The 23,742-nt window shown below is 47.3% G+C and overlaps 2 protein-coding genes across 8 annotated transcripts in view; one reads left to right on the top strand and one right to left on the bottom strand.

The window, feature by feature from the left end:
• UGGT1 (UDP-glucose glycoprotein glucosyltransferase 1) overlaps positions 1-1,596 on the bottom strand; it is a 37,123-nt gene extending 35,527 nt beyond the window's left edge. Inside the window, exon 1 of the mRNA XM_062498793.1 lies at positions 1,581-1,596. The gene's annotated coding sequence lies outside the window, so the exon portion shown is untranslated. The remainder of the gene's footprint in view (positions 1-1,580) is intronic.
• A 2,150-nt stretch (positions 1,597-3,746) lies between these two features.
• On the top strand, positions 3,747-23,072 carry SAP130 (Sin3A associated protein 130). Of its 7 annotated transcripts, none has more exons than XR_009933464.1 (20): positions 3,747-3,860; positions 4,669-4,904; positions 5,453-5,611; positions 6,698-6,809; positions 8,314-8,438; positions 9,221-9,345; positions 9,907-10,057; positions 10,260-10,350; positions 10,639-10,743; positions 11,775-11,916; positions 12,190-12,311; positions 14,579-14,881; positions 15,829-16,006; positions 17,243-17,347; positions 18,113-18,474; positions 19,795-20,043; positions 20,317-20,442; positions 21,117-21,220; positions 21,491-21,585; positions 21,891-22,005. XR_009933464.1 is itself a non-coding variant. In XM_062499075.1 (20 exons), exons 1-20 carry the CDS (start codon positions 3,749-3,751, stop codon positions 22,361-22,363), a joined length of 3,174 nt encoding a protein of 1,057 aa, XP_062355059.1. In that variant the 5' UTR covers positions 3,747-3,748; the 3' UTR covers positions 22,364-23,072. The 7 variants fall into 7 exon arrangements, 6 of the variants coding, with proteins under 6 accessions (XP_062355059.1, XP_062355058.1, XP_062355057.1 ...); XM_062499075.1 differs by lacking the exon at positions 21,491-21,585 and adding an exon at positions 22,205-23,072 and having other exon boundaries at positions 15,832-16,006; positions 19,798-20,043; positions 21,891-22,004; XM_062499074.1 differs by lacking the exon at positions 21,491-21,585 and adding an exon at positions 22,205-23,072 and having other exon boundaries at positions 15,832-16,006; positions 21,891-22,004.
• The last annotated feature ends 670 nt before the right edge of the window (positions 23,073-23,742 follow it).

The raw sequence follows: 23,742 nt of genomic DNA, 5'->3' as shown, positions 1-23,742 counted from the left end.
TTTTTTCCCCTGGATAACTCATCTTCTGTGTCTTCCCTGAAAAAAACATTCTGCTGCAATTCTACATATATCACACCCAACAACCTGCCAGGATCTAACCTCTGTCTCTTTTTTATTACAATCTCAATATAAAGAATAGGGTTATATATCTGTAGCTCTAAGCTATCTGTATATCTACATAAACAAACAAACCAAATCCTGATCTCTCTAAAAGTTTACACCCCTCCAACCAAATGCTTCCCAGCAATAACTCAGACATTGTTCTTTCTCTGGGGATCAAACCAGAAATTCCTGCTGTGCTCTCCAAAGAGCAGCTTGGTCAGCTGCACACGACATTTGCTTTATGCCACACCTGGGAAGCAGACAGATGGCATCACAGAATGGTCACAGCCATCACTCCCTGTGTGCAGAGGGGGAAGCTCAGCCAATATTTGTGGAGTGAAACACTGGCTTCTGCCAAGTGCAACAAAAAAAAAACAACAAAAAAAGCACAGTTCACAGCTCCTCCCAGAGATGGGTCTTTCTTATTCTCTGCAAATCATGCACTGGAGTTTGGGATAGGTAAATTAATATACTGAACAGCACTCTCATGACTAAAGCTCCTATGCTGCTCTCTTGTGCCTGCTTTTTCTCTCTGGGAAAGACTGAAATAAAAGCCTTTTTTCTGTATGAAATAGGAAAGAAACCAAAGGACACATTTGTCACCTGACACAGTTTAGCCAACCAAAAACCTGCAGATTAGAAATCTCTACAAGCCCTCAACATTAGCAGCCATAAAACAAAGGGATGGCTGGCATGTCAAAGAAAAGCAGACCATGGAGAAAGAGGCAAGAGGCACGGGAATGAACCTAAGTGACACAAGGCTCCGTGCCAGGTAACAAAGTAAAACCCAATCTGAATTACGACACTGCAAAGCAGAATTTTCACACTTCGGCTGTAAATCTTTTCCCTCCTTATTTTTCTTCCAATTACTCCGTTTAAAATACTCCTGGAAACTTGCACATCCGGACCTGGGGACAGGAATAAACCAGCCCACATTTACAGTCAGTGCCCTCTGCCACCTCCTGCGAGGTCAGTCTGGTGGCAAGAGGGGCAAGGGCAAAGGCGAGCGAGCTGCTGCCGTGCCCGAGGGGCAAGTCCTGCCGCAGACAGCGCTGGGGCACCGGGACCGACACCGAGCACGGCAAATATCACCGAGAACAGCGAGCACCGAGCGCTCCGGCCGAGCCCGGCCGTTCAGGGGCTGCCCATGCCGAAACTGAACGACTGTCCAGCCCGTGACCGGGAACCTTCTCACTGAAGCGCCGAGCAGCCGCCCGGCAGCTCCGGCCTCAAACACACATTCAACCCGGCCCGTCAAGGCGTTAACGCTGCGGGGCGTTAAACCCGAGCACAGCCTCTGCCGCTCCCCGGTCCCGCTGACCGACCGACCGACCGACCCCCGCGGGGCGGCGGAGGCCGCTCGAGGGACGCCGCCGGTGTCGGGGCTGCCTTCCGCGGGCGCCCGCTGCCCACCTCTCCGCCGCTCCCTCCCTCCCTCACGGCCCCGCCGCGCGCGGCCGGGACCCGCGGTACCGCACCTGCGAGCGGCCGCGCGCCCGCCCGGCTCCCGCCGCCCTCGCCGCTTCCGCTTCCGCTTCCGCTCCGGGCGAGGGCGCGCGGCGCCGCGCAGTGACGGCGGGTCCGGCCCCGGGTGACAGCGGCGGCTCTTCCCGGATTTCTGTGCAGCCTCAGTCTAAGGAGGTAACGCCCGAGGCAAAGGTGGAACCTGCGCTGCTGGAAGGAGACCCTGCGCAAACAACTGCTTCCTTCGGTTGGTCGTTTGTTTACAGCGTGAAGGCGGGGGAGGAGCTGAAAGGAGCATGTGGCAGATAAAAGAACGGTCGTTCTTCGTGTATCTTCTCTATACGGTTTACACCTTCTCCGTCAGAAACGGCTTTGTTCATGCCGAAAGTGTGTGCCCCGTGCCCTGCCTCGCCCTCTGAGCGTTCTGCGCCGTTCCCGGCGGCTTCCTGAGAGCCGCGGTGCAGCGGCGGAACTGGAGTCTCAGGCAATACGCGGAAAGCCAGAAGCGAGCTGTAAGTCCAGCCAGGCAAAGGGTAAGGAAATGTTTAGGAGGTGAGATGCACCGCAGGACAGGCTGGTGGGAATCCTGGACAGTGGCATCCCACCGCAGCAAGCTAGTGCTCCTGGGCAGAGCTTCCTCAGCAGCAGTTCGCAGGGCTGTTCACGACACAAACACTAAGGTTTGCGAAGCAGACCTAGGGACTACTTACACGTAATCTTGAAATTTCAAAGGTTTTCTTCCCGATTTCATATTAAAACATTACTGAAACTCTGAAAATGGCAGCTGTCTGGCTGACTTCATCTCCGAGCCTTAAATCACGAGTACGGTATGAAAAATGCTGGTGTTCTGATGTGTCTGTAACCAAACCCGAGGCAGCCCCGCACTGGTGGTCTCTTAGGGCTGTGATGTGCGTCGTCTCCAAGGCCTGGGTGGGGGAGGGGGGGGGTAAATGATAATTTATTTTTCCCCTCTATCCCAGTGATAGGGGAGGGTGAGGTGCCCCGCGCATATCCCCTTGCCCCTTCCCAGGATGGGGTCTGGGGACTTCGGGGAATGCCGGGGTGCTTTTAGGGTGTTTGGGGTGCTGAGCCCCAGGGATCCCCAGTGCACCCCCATGTCCTTGTGTCCCTTTCCAGGACTGGGGGAAGCACTCCCCCAGGGAGTTTTGGGGGACCGGCCAAATTACGAAGATTTTGGGATGTTTTTGGGGTGCCGACTCCCTCCGTGTCCTCACCAGGAACCCCCAATGCCTTCCCGCCGCGTCCTTTTGTCCCTTCCCAGGATGGGTGTTGGGAACTTTGCGGGGGATTTGGCCGAGTGTGGAGAGCAAGAACGAGGCGCGGAGCCGGGGGTCGGAGCCAGAGCCGTTCCGCGGGGCCGTGGGCGCGGCCCGGGGCTGACCGCGGCCTGTCCCGCCCACCCCGCGTCTCCTCGGAGACCTCGCGACGCGCGGCCAATGGCGCGCTCGGGCACAGCGCCGCCCCTCCCGTGCCTCGCGAGATCTGGGCCCGCCACAACCCCGGAGCGGACTGCATCTCCCAGCGGCCCCGAGGGCCGAGCTCGGCAGCCAATGAGATGCGGTCGTTGCAGGTGGGCGGGGCTGGCCGGGGCCAATCGGATGAGGGGTGCTGCAGCGGCGGAAGCGGCGCTCGGCAGCGGCGGCGGCGCGGGGCGACCGTGTTCAGGGACCGGCGGCCGGCACCGTCCCGGGCACAGGTACTGCCGCGGCCGGTGCACGGCATCGCCCAGGTCTGCGGGCTGGGGGTGGCTCCGAGGAAGAGCTGCGAGTGGTGGGGGCGGCGGCCGCTGCTTCAGAGCGCGGCGGCGGCAGGGGCGGATCGATCCTCCGGCTGGCGGAAGCGCTGCGGAGGGAGTATCGCGAAGGGACGGCATCGGGGCAGAGCGGCACGGTGCGGCCCGGCCCAAGGCGGCGGGGCCGTCGCGCTGCCGGGTACATCCGGGCCCTGCGGCCCGGCGGGGCGGGGCGCGCAGGGCGGGCTCTGATTGGCCGGCGCCGCCCCGCCGCCATTGGCCGGGCGCCGCGCGAACCCGCCCGCGCGGGCGCGCCGGGGTGGGTGGGGCCGCGGGGCCGCGCCCGGAGAGCGGGAGGGAGGACGGGGACGGCGGCGCCGGGCCGAGCGTGTCGCGACATAACGGCCGCGCTGCCGACCCGCAGGTGACATGAGCTCGCAGCAGTTCCCCCGTTCGGGCGCGCCTCCCGCCGCCCTGGGACCAGCGCCCCCTCCCATCCCCACCAGCGGCTCCGCCGGGATTATCGCCCCCGCCACCACAGGTAAGCGCGATCGCGGCCCCGCGTCTGGCGGCTCCGGGGTCGGGGAGCGATCCCGGTGATCTCGTCCCGTCCATCGTTCTCTTCCGCCTCGGGCGGGAGGAGCGAGGCGGCCCCGCGGGCCGTGGCGGCCGTGCTGGGAGCTGCCGCGGCTCCGAGTGGGGACAACACCGGGGGAGTGAGGGCGGCTGCTGGCTCCGGCCAGCCCCGGCGGAACGGGGACGAAGGCGCCTTGGCCGCCCAGTGTCTGTGCCTGTCCCTTTCAGGTGCCTGTCCCGCTCAGCTCGGGCGCTCTGTGTTGTTAGCAGAAGCGGTGAGCGGACGTGGGAGCGTCTCATGGAGCTGGAAATGGGTTGGGAAGTGTGATTCCAGCTCCTGCTGTCCCTGCCACGGTGACAGGTTTTCAGAAGTGACTGGGGGAGCAGCTTCATTTTCAGGAGGGTTTATATTTGTTTTTCAGCTCGATATTCAGGTACACGTTGCATCAAATGCAGAGTTGTTCATGCTGTTTCACGTGGGACTTCGTGACAGTTACTTAGATGCTTACAGAAAAATCTGTGTTTAGAGAAGGTGTTTAGATGGACTTCTCAGAGTAGACCCAAGGTTGCCCAACATTGCCCACATCCATCAGTTCTGAGGGGAGCAGACAGAAGCCGTGCCAGAGTTCCCAGTTTTTCCATCACTGGAATATGTTTAATTGGAAGAGTGAACTTCTTTAATTTAGATATTTTCTGACATCTCATCTCTGACCCAGTGAGTGACTAAAGTGAGCTTTTTACCAATTCTTACCTTTTTCTCCTTTTTTCACCAGTGAGTGACGAATCTAGTCGTGAGTCAGAAGTTGCTCCCAGAGAGCACATGGGCCCCAGTGGCTCCATCCAGCCTCGGGAGGAGAAGCAGGAGCCCGTGGTGGTTCGGCCATACCCACAGGTCCAGATGCTGACCCAGCACCACCCTGTCCAGTCTGGGGCCCCAGTGACAGTGACAGCACCACCAGCACATCTGACTCCAGCTGTGCCACTTTCTTTTTCAGATGGGCTTATGAAGGTAATGAGAGGATTCATCATTAAGAAATACAATCTGTATGAGTCGGAGTTCAGAAAAAGTTAGTTACACCAAAACCTTCTCTGCTTTTGTTTCTAAAGCTTTCCTTGCAAGCTTCTGCTAGCTGTGCAGTGCCTTGTGGGTCTGGCTGTTCCAGATGATACACTGAGGACTTGCTAGTATTTCAGCATTAGTTTTGAAGGAGGTGTATTTTGTTTATCTTTGAGAACAGTGATTTCAATCAGTTTCTGAAGTCTTCCATTTTTTCTGCAGGATATAAAGTTAACTGTTAATATGTAGTGGCTGTAGGGCAATACCACAGCCCTGACAGATTCCACTGATGACTCTTGCAAGAACCTGCATATTTCCAGGACAAAATATGCTCTTTCTTTGTTTGGAATAACCAGATGTTCAGTACCTTTCCTCATCAAATATTTAGCCATGCTTGCATAAACTTTCTCCCCAGTATTTGACCCCACAGAATGATTGCTGCTTCAACACTGAGCTCCCATTTGAAGTTGCCAATGTTTCTGTCTTTCCATTTCTTGTAGCCTCCCTTGAAGCCCACCATGCCCAGCCGGCCCATTGCTCCTGCTCCACCCTCCACTCTCTCAGCTCCCACAAAGGTCCCGGGGCAGGTGACTGTGACCATGGAAAGCAACATACCACAGGCTCCAACTATTCCCGTGGCAACTATCAGTGGGCAACAGGTGTGGCTTTTTGGTGGCTTTTCTGTTCCATCTCACTGCATGGTCAGGTCAACACAAGTACAGCTGAGGTTGGCTTTTGCAGCAGGAGGGAAGGTCAAAAGAGCCAGTTTCCCTATTCAGTGCTACTGCTTGTTGGATCAGTTCTGCTTGGACCATTAAACTTCAGTCTTGGTTATCACTACCTCTTTACAAAGCTGCTGATTTGTTGGAATCATTCAACCAAGGTAGCACAGCCAGGCTGTGATGGCAGAGCCATACCCAAAACTTGGGTCTTTCCTTAAAAGCTCCTGCTGTGTCAGTGTCACTTGGAGAATTTCTACTGGAGAAAAACTGCTGGGATTCATTCCTGTAGTGTTCTTCAGCTTTCCCAGGAGGAGATCAGAAGAGACTACTGAACAGTTCGGACTTGCACTGTATTCTTATTGAACTAGGAGCAACAAAATTTGAGGGAGCCTGTGTAGATAGGGCTTTTGAAAAATTTTATCTCATCTAACTTGACTGCAGAGCCAGTCTTGGTGGTTTGAAAATAGTTTGTCAGAACACTCATTACTAAGCCTCGGAGGGTTTTGATGTAAAAGTGCCTTTTGGTGGACTTGAGTTAGTCTGGCTAAGGATGTGCAGCAATTTCAGTGGATTTATCTTATGTTACTATCCCAGGGAAGTCTAGAACTATAAAAAAAAGTAGAATTTGTTCCAGCACTTGCTGGAACATTTGCCAGGTTTCCACCATTCTCTCAACTTTATTGGAGAGGTGGTATGAAACTATGCCTGAATGTCATCAGTGCTAGAAAGGCCAACTCTGATTGTTTGTGGGTGGCTGCTGAGCAACTGTCACCCAAGTACCAACCATCAAAACAGACCAGTGAAACAGAGAAATGTTTACAGTTTCCAGTGTCAGTAGGCCCTGTAGCTTTATCATGTACAAACACCTGCTTCTTTCTCCACTCAACTTTTAATGCATGCAGCCTTGGTACACCAAGTATTTCTCCAAAATCTCTTTTCTGTCTCTGAGGCTCAGATATGGTAATTCTATGGCCACAATTTTTTGTCAACACAGCTGACTTGCTTTGTTGTTGAACTCTGCAGGGGCATCCCAGTAACTTGCATCACATCATGGCCACCAACGTGCAGATGTCCATCATCAGGAGCAGTGCTCCTGGGCCTCCACTGCACATTGGAGCTTCCCATCTGCCCCGAGGTAAAGATCCAGCTGTGCTGTCCCTGCCTTCTGTTCTGTCTCTCAGCTGGTGCATTTAGCCCACACCTCTGAAACTCTCCTCACTGCTAATGCAGCTGTTTCTTCAGAGGTTAAAACTGCCAGCATGAGTCAGTGACTGCTGGCCTTTTAAGAATTATGTTGTCTTCAGCCATTTAGGGGGGAGGACCATGTGACAGTGTTTAAAATGCTGACAGATACCAGCACATCTGTTATTCTAATTCTCTGCTGTTAATGTCCACTGGTAGAGACTCAACCTGCCCTGCAAAATGTTGTGTACGTTGTGGGTAGCAAGTATTGCTCATGACTGGCAGGGGCAGTGGGCAGTTGTGAGCCACATTCTTGTATCCCTCTGTCACAGGACCACTCATGCATTGTTATGCATGCTAACACATATTTGCACTTACCTGTGAGTTACATGCTGGTGATAACGACAGGCTCTTGTTTACCAGGATTTTGGGTGCTACAGCTTCTAAAACAGGAGATCAGCCCCTTAATGTAGCCCTGTGCTCAGTACAGCCTGTCAGATTTCTGACCACAGCTTTGCTTTCAGAGTCTTATGGGTTAGGTTTGCAGTTCAGTTTTAAACTGATCTGACTTCCAAGTACCATTTGTCAGTTTTATTTCCTTTTATGTTCAATGTTATTTTCTCACTCAAGAAAAATTAATTGATGTGAGCAGAAACATAATCTTTAACTAGAGCAGGTGGAAGGACTGGGGAGGTTTATCTGTAGCTACAGTAGTGTTGTTCACCTGACTCTGAGAGGACAGCTGCCACAGACTTGGACTCTCAGTACACATTTTTATTTTTCCCTGCTCTTTTTCTCTGGATTTGAATATTAACTTTTGAGGTAGTTATTTCAATGGAGGACATGTGCAAAAGGTATGCACTCCACTCCATCAACTGATTGCACGGCTATTTGCCTGCTACTGTGATTTACTCTGATCAGGAGTCATCAGACATGAGACAATCAATTGCAGATTTAAACCGTGTGGAGTTTTGGTCTTGGTTTTTGGGAGGGAGTTGTAGCTGATTGTTTTGTTTTGTGTGGAGTTTCCTTGTTCTCTTGTTTTCCTTCTTTTGCAAGTGTATTTTTCTTCTGAACTTTATCAGCTGCAGTGAGGTCATTGCTGGTATCAGGTGACTGATTCATTGACACATTGGCCCAGTAATCAAACTGATTTATTTCTACTGACTTCCATAGCTTGAAATATGAAAACATGGGATTTGCAATATAAGGCTATTATAGGGGAAAAAGAAATATCTCTAGAGCAAATTAATTTAAAATAATACATACCCCTCCACACATGCTTTTGTAAACCTTATGTATGTTTGCTGGATGCCTTATTTTTACACCCATATCACATGAACTGCTGAATAGGAAATGCATTAGAACTGAAATACCAGCTGATGTCAGGGTCTGTCTGTGGTTGTGATGGAGCTGTTGGGTGCACAGAATTTTAACACACTTGGTTTCTTCCCCAGGTGCAGCAGCTGCTGCAGTGATGTCCAGTTCTAAAGTAACTACAGTGCTGAGACCAGCCTCCCAGTTGCCAAATGCAGCTGCAGCCCAGCCAGCAGTTCAGCACATCATTCACCAGCCAATCCAGGCAGGTAGCACCAGGCAGCTCTGCACATCACTGCCAGCTCCAAACGTGTCTTGGCACTGTCTGTGATGTATAACCTCTAATTGCTTGCTCACTGGGCTGAAGCTACTGTCAGCTCTCTTCCAGCTCTGTTTTCTGTATTTCCTTCATAGACTTGCTGGGTTTTAATCTGTCTCCAAAGTGCTTAGGAGCTGGGATGACAGTTTCATTCTGACATGCTCAAGTATTAAAGTCTGAAAAGTCCAGTACAATGTGCTGGTGTTGATTTCTTGTTCAGTATGTGAATTGATGTAGAATTTTTGAAATCTAACTGTAATATGCTGCTGTGTATCTTGGCTTTTGTATATGTGTAGGGAGAAGATTGTAGATCATATCTCCCTACAGCAGTTCTAGTGTTCAGCCTTAGGAGAGAGGGTTAAACATCTTCACACTGTGCTTTCAGTTAGGATCCCAGTCACTTCTGACTTCATGTGTGTACTTGGATTGGAATTTCTTTTCATTCTGAAGGGAATTGACCTTTGAGGTTTTTCCTAAAGACCTTCAAGAGATCTGGTATTGTTAACTTCATTGGTTATTCATTCCTGTGCTATATGTGTGTTGAAAACCAGGACAGTTTTGCTTAGGAGCTTGCAGATCAATTCAGAAAGACTGGAAATGTCTCAGAATGCCAAAACTTAGTGACAAGGTGCAGGGAAGCCAGTTTTAACCAAATAATTCCTAGTTGTTCTCGAAACAGCAGAATTTCCTTTCTGAATTTTCTGTTTCACTTTTTTTTTTTTTAATAGTCTCGTCCTCCTGTGACAACTTCCAGCACTATTCCTCCTGCAGTGGTGGCAACTGTCTCAGCCACAAGGGCTCAGTCCCCTGTTATAACCACAACAGCAGCACATGCCACAGAGTCAACCCTCAGGTAAAACCTACAGAAACTCTGTATTTGACAGAAATTGTGGCAAGGGGAAATGTTAGCCAGCCAAACTTGACAATCCTCTACTTGTGGGATGATATAAAACCGAAACAGTAATGCTTGCACAGTGCAAATCCTTGCAGTTCTGTGAATAAAAATTGGTATAAGCATGAACTGCTGCTCTCTGTTATGAGAAGGAAAGACTTTAATGTATCACTTTTAAAATCCTGCTCCCTGGACAGCAGAGTTTGTGTTGCAGGAATTTACGGATATTTGACCTATATTTTTTACAAAACCACAGTGAAAAGTGATACATGAATGCTGAAATGAAGTTCTCTTTATGAACTGACAAGAGCTGTGATAAGACTGCCCTCCTGGCTGGCTACATAGGGCAGATAAGGGAGGACACAACAGTGTAGCTCAAATTCCTTATATTGCTTTGCCACGTGATTGACAGCAGCGCTGCTGTCACTGGGGAGGAGACCGAGGCCTGATGTGTGTCCCTGTGTGGTATCTTCCATATTCAGTACCCAGAAGGTTATCTTGATTACTTCTCTTCCTCTGCAGCCGCCCCACGCTGTCCATCCAGCAGCACCCCCCTTCTGCAGCCATCAGCATCCAGCGGCCGGCGCAGCCACGGGACACGGCCACGCGGATCACGCTGCCCTCACACCCAGCCATAGGCACCCAGAAACCACAGCTCCACACCATGGCTCAGGTAGGCTGCAAGCAGCAAAAAACCCTCTTGCTGTTTCTGGAGATCTCTTTTGTTTATAGCTTGCAGGCTAAGATTTAAATTTTGGAGAAGAGTTAGCAGGAGTTAGAAATTATTGTTCTGTACGGTCAGTGCAAGGTGATTCCATGCTGAGTATAGATTTTAAATGTAGTTGTCTTCTAACTTTAAGAATTTCTTTTCCTAGAAAACCATTTTCAGTACTGGTACTCCGGTGGCAGCAGCAACTGTGGCACCTATTTTGGCAACAAATACCATTGCTTCAGCAACCACAGCTGGTGGGTATTCATAATGCTGTTGTGGGAGCATCGTGAGGGGTGGGGTTTGCTGCTTTCTGTTGGCTTTCTTCTTCGAATTTAGAAAACAATCATTTTTGAGCAAATGTTTTTTCATGGTAAAGACTGCATTTGGAGGTGCATGAGTAGGCTTCAGGAGAGAAATTACTGAGTTCTTCAGGGAAGTTGTCTGGTTTGGGGGGTTTTGCCCTCTTCAGGATGTAGATGTACCACTGGCATGGTAGGGCTCCAGAGAAAGATCTCCCATTGAGTTCGTTTTTTTTCCTTCAGGTTCCGTATCTCACACCCAAGCGCCTACAAGCACCATTGTTACCATGACAATGCCCTCACATTCTTCCCATGCTACAGCTGTCACGACCTCAAACATCCCAGTTGGTGAGTGATTTGAGTGCTCAGAAAAGTGTGTAACTGATGCTTCATTTTTTCTCCGTATGCTTGAAGTGTTTGTGCATGTTAGCAAATTAAGGAGGGAAAGAAAATCAGTCGGGAGAAACCAATTAATAGGTCTGCTGTTTTAATTTTTTTTAATGCAAGGAAGAAATAGATGTTCTAGGGGGAGCAGGTAATAAAATGGTTCATTTACTTTCTCTGTTGAATTTTTAGACAAACTTGGGCCTTTTGGCATTGCAAAACCTTCACTGGATACTCTAAAAGTTTTAACTGTTTGGTGATAGATTGTGGCTTTCATAGTTGATTTTGTAGGTTAGTCCATGTGCTTCTTGAGGTGTTAGGTGTAGCCTAGCTGGATTTGATTAGTGTGTTCACTTGAATGTAAAACACAAAGGCCTAAAGGTGGGAACTTTATTTGCCTGGAGGTGGAATGTGCCTGAGATGTTTCCTACAGAACTGTCTAACTTTCCTTTTGTTCTTTTATTTTTCTACTGACCTTCTTGTTCTTTTGAACTCTTGTAATCTCTTCTCCAACCATAAATTTCCAAGGAGTGAAATTGTATTTCATGCATCAGTGTTTCTTGTAAAGCTTTTGTAAGTGTTTTCTTCCTTTTCGTGGCCTCTGTCCACAGACATTTGTCTGCCTTGGTCTCATTTCCCTTAATCTCTGCTTTCAAAACTCAGATAGCTTGTTTGTGACACCAGAATGGTTTAAGCTGATCCTAAAGAAATTAACTTAGTCTGAGCACCAAAGTGACTTTGTTAGCAAGTATAACTTACATATGTATTTAGTCTATCTGTCCATTCTGATATGAATTGATTAGAAATGCTTTGTTCTTTTTCTTTCGGCCTGTTGTGGATAGGAAGTCATCTGTGGATGGAGTAGGTTGTTTTGGGTTGAGAGGGAAGGGAGCAGTGTTGGTTGTTTTGTTTGACAAGGTTATTGGTCTTGCCTTTGCAGTGTTTACCAGTCTTCCCTTTGACTGTCAGTTGATGACATGTTTGTCTTTCTGCAGCTAAAGTGGTTCCCCAGCAAATCACACACACTTCTCCCCGGATCCAGTCTGATTACACAGCAGAGAGGAGCAACCTCATACCTCTGTCCAGCCACCGGGCATCTCCAAATCCAGTAGCTATGGAAACCAGAAATGACAACAGGTAGGCACAGAACTAACAGCTCTACCAGTGAGAGTGTGTGTGAGCAGGATTTGAGTGCCCTGGTGCTTTTCTACGTTCTGCTACGGTGGAAATAACGTTGTAAAAACCTGGGGGGAGGTGGGGGGGATGGGATTTGGTAGTTTTGAATCAATTTTTATAGTTGTAATTGGTAGCTTACGACAAATGAGATTGGAAAGCACAGGAAGTGCTGAAGGGCAGGGTTGAAGGTTACCTGTTGAACTGTGTAACAATTGCTCTCTTTGATGCCTCTAGGCAGTCGGTGCCTGTCCAGTTCCAGTATTTCTTACCTACCTACCCCCCCTCTGCCTACCCTCTGACTGCCCACACCTACACCCCCATCACCAGCTCTGTGTCCACCATCCGCCAGTACCCAGGTAAGCCCAGCTTGGGGCAGGCAGCCTCAGCTGCTTTGTTGAGCTTTTAGCTTATGGATGTGCTTTAGTGATGGAAAGAGCTAAAAAGGATTTGTGCTTGACTCTGGCAGTTAGTCACAAAAAGTCTCTGATGATTTGTTGAAAGAGGGGAAGACTCGTGGACAAGGGGTGCTGAACTACTTCAGAGCCCACTAAATCCAGCTAATAACAGTTTACTCAGAAGTTTTATATTTGATATTCCAGGGACTGTGTGTCTATAAGTAGAAGTTTTGAGTCTACAAATCAAAACAGTTTGGTTCCTCCAAACCAAACCAGCTCTAAGCTCTTTTAATATCTTTTCACGTGAATCTACAGTTTGAGAAACCTGAACCAAAAATGGAAAAACTAATTTGCATTGCACACTTGCATTTGTGTTCTGTTTAGAAAAATGGAGCCGTTAATGTATTTGAACAGTCACAGTAATTCGAAGTAAAAAAAAAAAAAATATGCACAACCCAAATTTACATCATTGTGTGACAAAAATTGGAATATTTTTAGCTTTTGGGATCGTTCAGGGCTGTTCTCTATAATGTGGTAATTTCCGCTCTCCAGACTTCAAGAACATGCACGATGTGGATTTTCATGGCATATCTGTGTCTGCTGACAGCATGATACCTGTGGGCAGTACAGAGGAAATTCAAGGCTGGGAAGTGGCAAAGTCCATTTGTTGAACAGGAAAGTGTAGAATCATAGGGTTCTTTGGGTTGAGAAAGACCTTTAAGATCATGAAATCTAACACTCCTAAGGCCACCACTAAACCATTTTCCCAAGTGACACATCCACACGTCTTTTAACTACTGCCAGGGATGGGGACCCCACCATTTCCCTGAGCAGCCTGTGCCAGGGCTTAACAACCCTTTATGTGAAGAATTTTTTCCTAATATCCAATCTGTACCTTCCCTGGCAGAACATAACTGCACACAGCCAAGGGTTCCAGTTCTGGAGGCATACTAGGGTGGTGGTAGGCTAATGGTCATTTGTACAAATGCAGATGTATGTTCTTCATCAGGAGCTTATTGACAGAGATGTTTTAATTGCTAAATTGACTTGAAGAATCCATGGAAGGTATTAATTATGGCAGCTGGTAGTGGCAACTCAAAGCATTCAGGGTATGAGGAGGGAGGTACACCTCTGCTGAGCACAGCTGGGTGAGGGTACAGAGGATGTATAGAGGAGACTTTCTAGAAGATTACTGAGATAAGGAGAGTTAATACAGAATTTTGGAGGAAGAATGTTGGCTTTGGTTTTACAAATGCTGGTTGTGTTTTACTTAGTATCCTAAAAGGATTTTGCTGGATAGAAAGTTTTGCAACAACAGTGTTTTGACTAAGAGAATAAATGTGCCACACTTTATACAGAGCCATTTTCAGGGACCTGGTTTCAGTTTTTGACACCTGTTTTTAGAGTGTCTTGTCAGCACAAGAACTTGATGGAAATCCTGTGACAATGATAAAACCAGCTTGTTCTGCATTGTTAGCAAGCAAGCCCATTGTTGGCAAGTTCACACTTGCATTCTGTGTGTGGCTGCAGAAATCCTGGTGCAGTTCTGCACAGCCTGGAAATCTGGAGATACAGAGTCTGCAAGTGGTCCAAAAGTATTATTTAAGTGCTGCGGGGGAGAACTGTAACACACTGTATAGTAGATCTGAAAAGATGGAAATCAGTTGTTTGGAGCTGTGCATTTATTTAAATGAATTGAGCTACTTAGAGAAGGTGTATTGTTGGGAACACTGCTCTGCCACTGAAAGGTAATTGTGGTCATTTGAGCTGTGGGATCCAGCCTATAATTGTGAGCCCATTCTGAGACCAGATAAAGTTTTGGTCAACTTCAGAGCACAGGAAATTTCTGATTACTTTTAATCTATTTTTGAAGCAGGAAAAAATGCCAAGTGTTGGTACTTGCAAGTGTCATAAAATAATATAGTGGGCAGAAATAGAGCACAGCATTCTGAGACTGTAATTTGAGTCTACCTAAAAGCAGAGTTAAACTGATCTTTTCTCTCTTGCTCCAATTAGAAATAATAAATGGAGTGAAAATCAAGAGTAACGTTTAATTCTTCTGGCAGACAATCTTCTCTACTCTCATATCTACCACTGCACCAAGCACACCGGCAAATTAATTTTTCAAAGCAAAAAAAAAAAAAAAGTCTTTGAAAAGTTAGTATATGAGCAGGAGGTGGTAGGGGAAACTGAGGTGCCTGCTGGTGAGGTGTCTGTGTTGCTCCCAGTTTCAGCCCAGGCGCCCAACTCGGCCATCACAGCTCAGACTGGTGTGGGAGTGGCCTCCACTGTGCACCTGAACCCCATGCAGCTGATGACAGTCGATGCATCTCACGCCCGGCACATCCAGGGCATCCAGCCAGCCCCCATCAGTGCCCAGGGCATCCAGCCAGCCCCCATCAGTGCCCAGGGCATCCAGCCAGCTCCCATTGGGACCCAGGGGCTGCACCCTGCTGCACCCATGGGCACGCAGGGGCTGCAGCCAGCGCCCATCGGTGCCCAGCAGCCACCGGGAGACACCAAGACCTCAGGTAAGAGCAACCAGCCAAGTCCTCACTTGAGCAGCTGAGCTGCTGTCCTGCACATTTGGGTCTGACTGATTACGTTGTTGCAGTCTCTCTGGTCACTGAATACATCCATGCACGTGTTCTCCCAGCAAATACCTGTTGCCTGTTTCTGAAGTGATTTATTCTTAAAGCGTGCTAGGTGGAGTGTGTGGGTAGCCTTGGATGGGTTACTTCAGTGGAAAAGAGACTGGTAGTGCCTGAGCTTCAACCAAGGCCTTCAGTAGGAAAAGTAACTCACAAGTGAGCAGTGTTCTCTGGCTGTGCATTGTATCCCAGAGCAACTAGAATACAGCCAGGTGCCTTCTGCTGATAACCTGATCTTGGGCTGTGACAGAAACCATCTTTCATTATAAATGATTGGTCTGATGAAGCCCCAACAACTTCCTGGAGGAATGGGATGTGGCATCGAAGAGAATATACTGTTGCATAGCTGGCAGGCACTGCACAGTGACTTCCTGGCTGTCCACATGCTCTGCATCCCTCAGTTGGCCAGACAGGCTCTGGCAGAAGGTCAGAATGCAAACACAGCTGATGTAGCTTATGTACAACTGGCATGTGTTGCCACATGGGCTCTACCAGAAGTGTTGCTCTGTTGACCCAGTTGTGTTGGTGATCTCCCTAGTGATTTCTGCCTTTTCATTGTCTTCTGGAAAAGATTATTTCCCTAGAAGCTTTTGTTAGGCAGGAAGTAGTTTCTGTCTTCCCTGTGGAAGGTTCAGTGATCAGATTGCTCATGGCAACGGTACTGCTTACAAAGGCGTCTGAAAACACTGCAGTTAGAGACTGAGGGACTCAGAGAATGGACAGCATATGCTCTGCAGACACCTGCTTTGTCATCACATTCCATTAAGTAACTGCTGCTTTCCACTCTCTGTTTTTGTCTCTGCTGTGTCCATGTCCATCCTTCCCAGCAGTAGTCTTGGCAGATGGAGCCACCATTGTAGCCAATCCTATTAGCAACACCTTCAACACTGCTTCTGCAGCGACTACAGTTGTGCAAACCCACAACCAGAGTGCCAGTGCCAGTGCTCCAGCCCAGGGCTCCTCCCCACGCCCGAGCATCCTTCGCAAGAAACCAGCCACGGATGGGTGAGTAGGACTGAGGGTCACTGTGGGTGACACTTCACACAATCCAGCCCAGCCAAATGGAATCATTTCAGTGGAGAGAAGGAATACTCTAGCAGATTATTCAGTCAGCAGTGGTTGCAAGTAACCTGCTGATCAGTGAAACAATTCTTTTCCTCCCCCAGGGCAGGATATAGTTTTCTGTAGTGTCAGTAATAAAATTGGAAGGACAGTTTGTCTTCTAGATCTTGAAAGAGACCTTTTGAGGGAAAGTGGATTTGAGGCTTTCTTGTTTAGTGTGATAAGAAGAAAGAGCTCACAGTCTACTAAAATTAGAATTGGGTGCTTGGTCTTCAGTGCTTTTCTTGGAAAAAATATGTGGATGAGTGGAAAGGATAGGATTTGTACCGTGCTGTGAAATCTCATTGGGAAAAAGAGAGGGAGTAACTTAAACTCTTAAAATATTTTATGTTGCCTGTCTATTTTTAAATGCCTTAATAAAGAGGCAAGAGACAGCTTTAGAATTAACAATGCATTTCCTCCCAGCTAGCAACTGAAAACGTTTGGAACTAATGTGTCCTGTGAGATTAAAATTGCCTGTTTTCTATGTGGGTGGAAACTTTTTTTTTAATGCAGAGAGGCTGCAGGCTGTAAAACTGAAAAGAGAAGTTTAAGAGTCAAGTAGATCATTAAAAACTGTTTCGATTTGAGAGGTTGATTATTTTGGACAGCAATTTGACTTGCAGTCCCACAGAAGAATAAATAGTCCCTAAAATACCTTAATCAGCCTTATCTTCCTAATATCCACACTCACCCTTGAGGTTCTGGAGTCAGGCTCTGACAATCAGGTCCAGCTAAAGGGAGCAGATGCCATCTGAGCACTGTTTAGTTCCAGACAATTTGCTCAGTCTTAAAGCAGGAGTTCTGGACAGGGCATGGCCCCTGCTGGAGCCTGGCAGTTGCAGCAAAGTGTTCTCACTGACAGGATGAAAGTAAAGCTGGTATTCTTGGAGAAGCCCTAAATTGGGTGAGACTAGGCCAGAGCAACTGATCTGTTATTTTAAAAGAAAATAAAATGCCTAATCTGAAAAGCAAAATAAGACCCTTTGTGTAGTGAATCGGTTACACTGAAGACAGAGAGCAGTGCTCCAGCCATAACTCCTGCCCTGGTTTGTGTAAGAGAGCTGATTTCTTTGCTCTCAGGGGTGTTTGTCTTTGCACCAGGGAGGTGGGAATCCTAGATCTGTCTGTCTTTTTCAGGCTGGCTGTCCGGAAAAGCTTAATTCCCCCTCAGCCACCTGAAGTGGCCAGCACACGTGTGGAGAGCACGATGCGAAGCACCTCTGGATCACCAAGGCCTGCTGGGTAAGACTTTAGGAAACAGCCAACTACAGCATAATAGTTTCATTATATTTCTTTGAGTTGTGTTCTTCGGCTGTTGGAGCATTTATCTTTCTTTTGGGAAACGATCTATTTTGAATTTGTGACAAACTCAAACAGCCTTGACAACTTCTGTTGCTTGTGAAGCTGAGGAAATGACCTTTAAAAGCTGTGGTGATGAGCTTTCTCAGAAACAAACAAAAACCCTGTGCTATTGTAAGGGGAGATAAGCCTCAAAACATTTTTCTACAGTACTTGAAAATTAATGCTTAGGAAAGGTAAATGCAATTTCTGCCCTCCTTCACTTGAGTTCAGTGGCTTTACAATTTCTTGTTTTATAACTGTAAGCCACATTGGGAGCTCCTGCAGAGGATGGGGTCAGTACAGTTTGGGTAAAAGTTCCTCTTTGGCTGCATTGTAAAACTGTTTTGATCCTTTTACAAGTATTTTGAAATTACCTGGAATTAGTAATGAGATTTGTTTGTCACAGTGAGTGGAAAAAGTAGTATCTGTAATCAATACAAAGGATTAGAAAGGAGATTTTTCAAAGGATATTTTCCTCCTCCTCTCGAGGAGGAAATATAATTGAGATTAAGCCTTCTCCTGTTGTTAAACACTTTACTGAGCCAGGAGGGTGCAGAAAAACTGGCTAGTCCGAGTCCAGTTTGGCTTGTTCCTTTTGGGCTGGGTGCTCACAACCGAGAGAGATACAATTCACTTCACTTTGCTTTACTGTCCTTTGTGCTACAGCGGCAAGCCAAAGCCTGAAATCCACGTGTCCATGGCCGCTCCAGTCCCCGTGTCTATGGAGGCAGTGTGTAACCAAGGTGGAGAGCAGCCCACCATCACAGTTCCCCCGACCTCCCAGCAGCCCCCCTCTGCCATTCCCACCATCATCGCAGCCGCCAGTCCCACCTCCCAGCCTGCAGCAGCACTCTCCACCATCCCAGGAGCTGTTGCAGCTGCCCCACCAACTTCCACCGCCATCGTGGCAGCACCTGCTCCTCCATCCACCATGAGTGGGGCCCTGTCAGCAGTGCTGGGCCCTGTGGTACCAGAGATCAAAATCAAAGAGGAAATGGAGCCTATGGATATCATGAGACCGGTATCTGGTAGGTGACTGGGAATTGTCAGGTTGCTTTTCTTTTTTTCTTTTTTTTTTTTTTTTTTTTGAGACAGTGGAGGAATTAGGAGGATTTCAACAGTTTAATCTTGAAAATGAAAGGACATCTCTTCCATGGTAGCACCGAATACTAGAGTTCCCAAATGCTTTATAAAGATCTTTTTTGCCTTTTTCCTAATTCCCCTGTGAAACCACTTCATATTTTGTCTGCTTTGTTCATGTTCAAATGATCCAGCTCCAAAGAGTCTGTGTGAATTCCCTGCCTAAATTGCACATGCTCAGTGGTGGTACTGACATATTATGGAGCAGCTCAGTTAAATTCAGTTTGTTTACAAATCCTACTGTTCAGATCCAGTGGCCTTTCTTGTATGTGAGGAATTCATAGCCAGAGTAGGACTTCCTAGGGCCCTCATGTGATTAATGCATATTTTTCTCTAGAACTTTTCAAAATATTCATGCCTTATTTATCCAGCCTGGCCATACTTGCTATCAAATGGCATGGTCAGTAAACTCAGATCCTTACAGATCTTATTAGGCACTATATAGTGGCAAAGTGATAGGAATGCATCCCACATTCATGCTTAGCAGGTTTAGCTGTTGGTTTTATCACTCTCTTTGAAGCTGTGTGTTGTCCTGTGAGGAAGCAACTCCTTGCTGCAGATGTCTGGAGCATGGGCAGATAGAATTAAGCTCTTTGGGGTTCTTCTGTCTCTCCCTGGCATTTGTGGCCAAATTGTCAAGAGAACCCATCCCAGAAATATTGTGCTGCAGCCTTGGTCGTAGCTGATTGTCCCTCCAAGTTCAGGGAGTGTTCCCTCAGATGCTGCTGCCAGCTGCACAGGTGTGTTGGTTGGTGCAGTGACCTGCAGTGCTGAGGGCTTGGCAGTACAGACTCCTGCAAGAAGAAAAGTTGCAGTCCTGCTTTGATTCCATCTGACTCTCCTATCTAGTAGGGATTTGCTTACTATGACAGTGACCTGTGCTGGTGTACATACAGAGGGTTTTTTATTTTTTTACAGTAACACAGCCAGATGTTAGCATGACTCCTTTTTATAACGTTAACATAAGCTTCATATATGAAGCAACTGAGGGACAGTTGGCTCTGCTCTCATTCTTTATGTATGTGAGGCACTAAAGACTTCAGCTTATAGGCTTGTCCTAATAGTTACTGCTGGTTTAATATCTGGCCTGTTAGTGCACATCATGTCCTCACACTGTGCTGAAACAGGAGCTATTGTTGGAGATAGTGTTCAAACAATGCATTACCTTCCCACTGCTGATGGTTTGGGTTCTTCCCTTTCCTTCTCAGCAGTCCCTCCTTTGACTACAAGTACTGTGTCTCCATCTTTGGCACTGCTGGCCAACAATCTTTCCATGCCTCCAAGTGATTTGCCACCTGGTGCCTCACCGAGGAAGAAACCCCGTAAGCAGCAGCATGTCATCTCCACAGAGGAAGGGGACATGATGGAAACAAACAGCACTGATGATGAGAAATCCACTGCCAAGAGCTTGCTGGTGAAGGCAGAGAAGCGAAAGTCTCCTCCAAAGGAGTATATAGGTAATGACATCTCTGATGTCTTTGTTCTTATTCAGGGGTCTGTAGTTTCTCTTGTGTTTGTTTCTCAGAGAAGATGCTCTGTGACATTCCCACTTCCTAAATACGAGTAATAGAGAATCCAATTCCTCACCACTTTTTTTGCTGGGAAAATGTCAGGGGAAATGAGTTTTCTCAACACACAGTTTGTATGAGGTGGCGCTCGCTGATCCGCTGCTGGCGTTCTTGTGGGTGCCAAGGTGCTTTCACTGAATGCAGTTGTGGATCCTTTTGTAGATGAGGAGGGTGTGAGATACGTCCCTGTGCGTCCCAGGCCGCCGATCACGCTGCTCCGTCACTACCGCAACCCCTGGAAAGCGGCTTACCACCACTTCCAGAGATACAGCGACGTCCGCGTCAAAGGTCAGTCCCTGCCAGCACCAGGAGCAGGGCGGGGAGCCTGCACACCACTAGCTCTAGTTTTGTAAACGAAAAAATGGTGTGGTTATTGATGGGCTGCTTATGTGCAGTGATGGACACTTGCTCACAAAAGGCATCCTTGTAAAAGTGATGTGCTGTGGCGATAGGCCGCAGCTGAGTTTCCTCATTTGCCACCTAACACTTGCCAGTTTGATCACAAACATTTTATATTTATCTTGTCAAGTAACAAATGGGCTTTTAAAGAAGACATTTTTACCTAATGCAGGGAAAACAGAGATCAGATACTGTATTCCAGACCTTTTAGGTGTTTTTAAGCACACTGGATTTCACAACTGTGCAAATACATCTAGAAGTAGTACAAGATGGACCATGTACTTGTTTGTGCCAGGTGTTTGAAACACTGAGCACTGCATTCTTTCCATGAGAAGAAAATGGGTTATGATATAATCTTTCTGGAAGTAGAGATTACCTCCTAGTCAGTGAGAGCAGCAGTCAGGTACATGGCAGATGGGAAGTCACGTTCCTGTCTAAATCAAAATGTTGCTCAGTAATTAGGATGTAGAGGAAGCAAAACTTGGGTTAATTGTTGTTTGAGAAGAGAGGCCTGGCCAACTTCTGAAGTTTAAGTACTGTATTCTCGTGTTTCCTGCTGACAGAAGAGAAGAAGGCCATGCTGCAAGAGATTGCCAATCAGAAGGGTGTGTCCTGTCGTGCTCAAGGGTGGAAGGTCCATCTCTGTGCAGCGCAGCTACTACAGCTGGTAGGTGCATGGGGCTTGGAGCTTCCTGCAACACGGGGGGAACACAGAGCTGTGTAAGACAGGAAGACGTTGTTACAAACTCAGTACATCGGGATGCCCTAAAGGAGCTGGTGTGTAGTGCCCAAAGGGAGTGGGACATGCTTTCCCCTTTCTCAGGAATGTGGCATAAGTGGCTTGGAAACTTGGAGTGTTGGTTTTGATCCAGACATAAGAGCTGATGTATTTTGTACAGATGATCAAAACTGGCAACTCCCTCCTGCTGATGCACAGGTCTGAAGAAGCGTCTGTTTGGGATGGTGCGGCTGATCTGAGGAGGCAGCACTGATCCACATTCCTGGATGCTTCTGTTTCAGGTTGGGGGTGAGGTAGGTGCTCTGCATTTTAGCACCAAACTCCCCAAAACCTCTGCATTCCTGGAATAGTATTGTGAGCAGTAGGGGAAGCAGTTGTGATAGGATCCATGTTTTTTCAGAAGAGGAGCAATCCTGTAAATAGGATGTTAAAAGGAATGATAGTGCCACATTTTATCAGAAGCTCCATCTTCTGAATCACTGACCAGGGCAGCTGAGAGGGGAATGGATTATCACTGTTTCTGTGTAGCTTTCTTAACACGGGCGAGTGTTTGCTGGCTTGGCAGTGACCCTTCTCATGAAGGGCTGATGTCTTTTAGACAAACCTGGAGCACGACGTGTATGAGAGGCTGACTGCCCTGCAGGAGGGACTCATCCCAAAGAAAAAGGCTGCGACTGATGATGACTTGCATCGAATCAATGAACTGATACAGGTAAGTCCTGTGGCCTCTCAACCCAAAACCACCTTAGTTACAAGGCATCCTACTGCTGTCAGTAGAAGCTAAAGCTGACCTAAAAAACCCCGTGTGGGTTCACTTCCTGTGTCATCATTTACAAGGGGCACAAGCAGGGAAATTGAAAAGAATTGCTTAGAGCAGGCATTCTGTGGTTAATGGCAAGTGTTTCCTTTCAGGGGAACATGCAGAGGTGTAAACTCGTGATGGATCAAATCAATGAGGCTCGAGACTCCATGCTAAAGGTCTTGGATCACAAGGATCGTGTTTTGAAGCTGCTAAACAAGAATGGAACTGTCAAGAAAGTGTCCAAATTGAAGCGAAAGGAGAAGGTCTGAATGCAGACTAATGACTTTGGAAATGGAGAACATGTACAGAATGGAGCTGAACCTTTTTGTAGTTTGGGTTTATTTTTAAGCAGAGCACCGGAATAAAAAAGGATGAGTTTAGGGAACAGATGGACACGTGAAGCCTGGTGACCTGAAGGGATTGTCCTTGATCTGGTCATAATGAACAAAGATTTCTCTCAGGCTCATCCCTTTTTAAAGTCTTTCCAGTCCCACTGTTTAACTCCCGTTGTGTCAGGTATGGACACACCTGTAAGGCAGGAGGTTGTACAGGGGACTCCAGGAGGCTGACATACAGCTATGGACCCAGACAGCCAGCCAAGCAGTGGAAATGGCACCTCTTTCAGTTACCCCATTCAGTTCTCATTCTGACCTTCCAGTGTCTAAAGCAGCCTTTTACACCAGTGCCACTGCACTAGGGGATCTGCCACAAAGAATCTCCAACAGCTCAGAAGTCCTAACTGTCAAGGTTAAGGAAAACAAAAAAAAAGAAAACAAGAAAAAAAGGAAAAAAAAAAGGGGGGGGGGGAGGGGGGAAATAATTTCAAAGTGATATCATAGTGTCTGTGTCTGTGTTGGTGCCCTGGGATACTTGTGTTGAGGTACCTCTTGCAACAGAGGTGCTGTAGCTGGTGTAATGTTAATTGTATGTACCACATACATCCTGAAAACATGAATAAAGGAATTGGAGGGTTTTGTATGTGAGCAGTTTGTGTACCTTTGTTAAACTCTTCAAGCTTTGAAGCTTTGGAAGAATCCTGAAGGAAGAGGAAAGAGCATGTTGGGAACCAGCCAGCACTGTGGAGGGTGAGTAATTAATGTAGTTCCCCTGTTCAGGTCCAAAAGATGAAATAGGGATTATCCCCCTTGCACTTGTGCATTTAACCTTAATAATTTAGAAAAATTGCTAAATCACTTCATTTTTAGTCTCCTCAGCAGGAAACTTCAGTGTCATGAACTAACTCTGTTAAGAGTATGTTCTTTTCCTTATCCAGTTACAATGCTGTTAACTTACCTTTATTCAGAACTTGGATGAAAAGTGCATAGGGAATAATTTTTATTTCCTGATTTTTATAATTAGAGAAGTAGGATGTAAGTAGAATGTCCATATTCACACTGTGTTTGTGTTTTTAACACATGCAAGCCGAGTTTATTTCAGCTTTGGATGGCAGTTTTTCATATTAGCTTGATTCTGCTTGTTCAAATGAAGCCACTTCCATTGTAAGATACAATTCTAATATAATGATATTGTAACTTCAATATTAGGAAAGTTACAGTAGTTGTGTGTATATGTTGAAATTAAAAATAGAGGTAAGGTGAGAAAAGGTGGGAATTAAATTGCTGCTATCACATTTCTTGTGCTTCAGGAA

Source organism: Cinclus cinclus, chromosome 10, assembly GCF_963662255.1.
Source record: "Cinclus cinclus chromosome 10, bCinCin1.1, whole genome shotgun sequence".
Lineage (NCBI taxonomy): Eukaryota > Metazoa > Chordata > Aves > Passeriformes > Cinclidae > Cinclus > Cinclus cinclus.
The sequence above is the reverse complement of the archived record's forward strand: the minus strand, read 5'-3'. Positions and strand labels throughout refer to the sequence as shown.

Bases quoted from the DNA above. Each gene is read 5' to 3' on its own strand.
- SAP130 (XM_062499073.1), top strand. From the start codon at position 3,749: ATGAGCTCGCAGCAGTTCCCCCGTTCGGGCGCGCCTCCCGCCGCCCTG. The intron at 10,744-11,774 runs GTGAGTGATTTG...GTCTTTCTGCAG, and splicing joins GACCTCAAACATCCCAGTTG to CTAAAGTGGTTCCCCAGCAA. The intron at 14,882-15,828 runs GTAAGAGCAACC...CATCCTTCCCAG, and splicing joins GGGAGACACCAAGACCTCAG to CAGTAGTCTTGGCAGATGGA.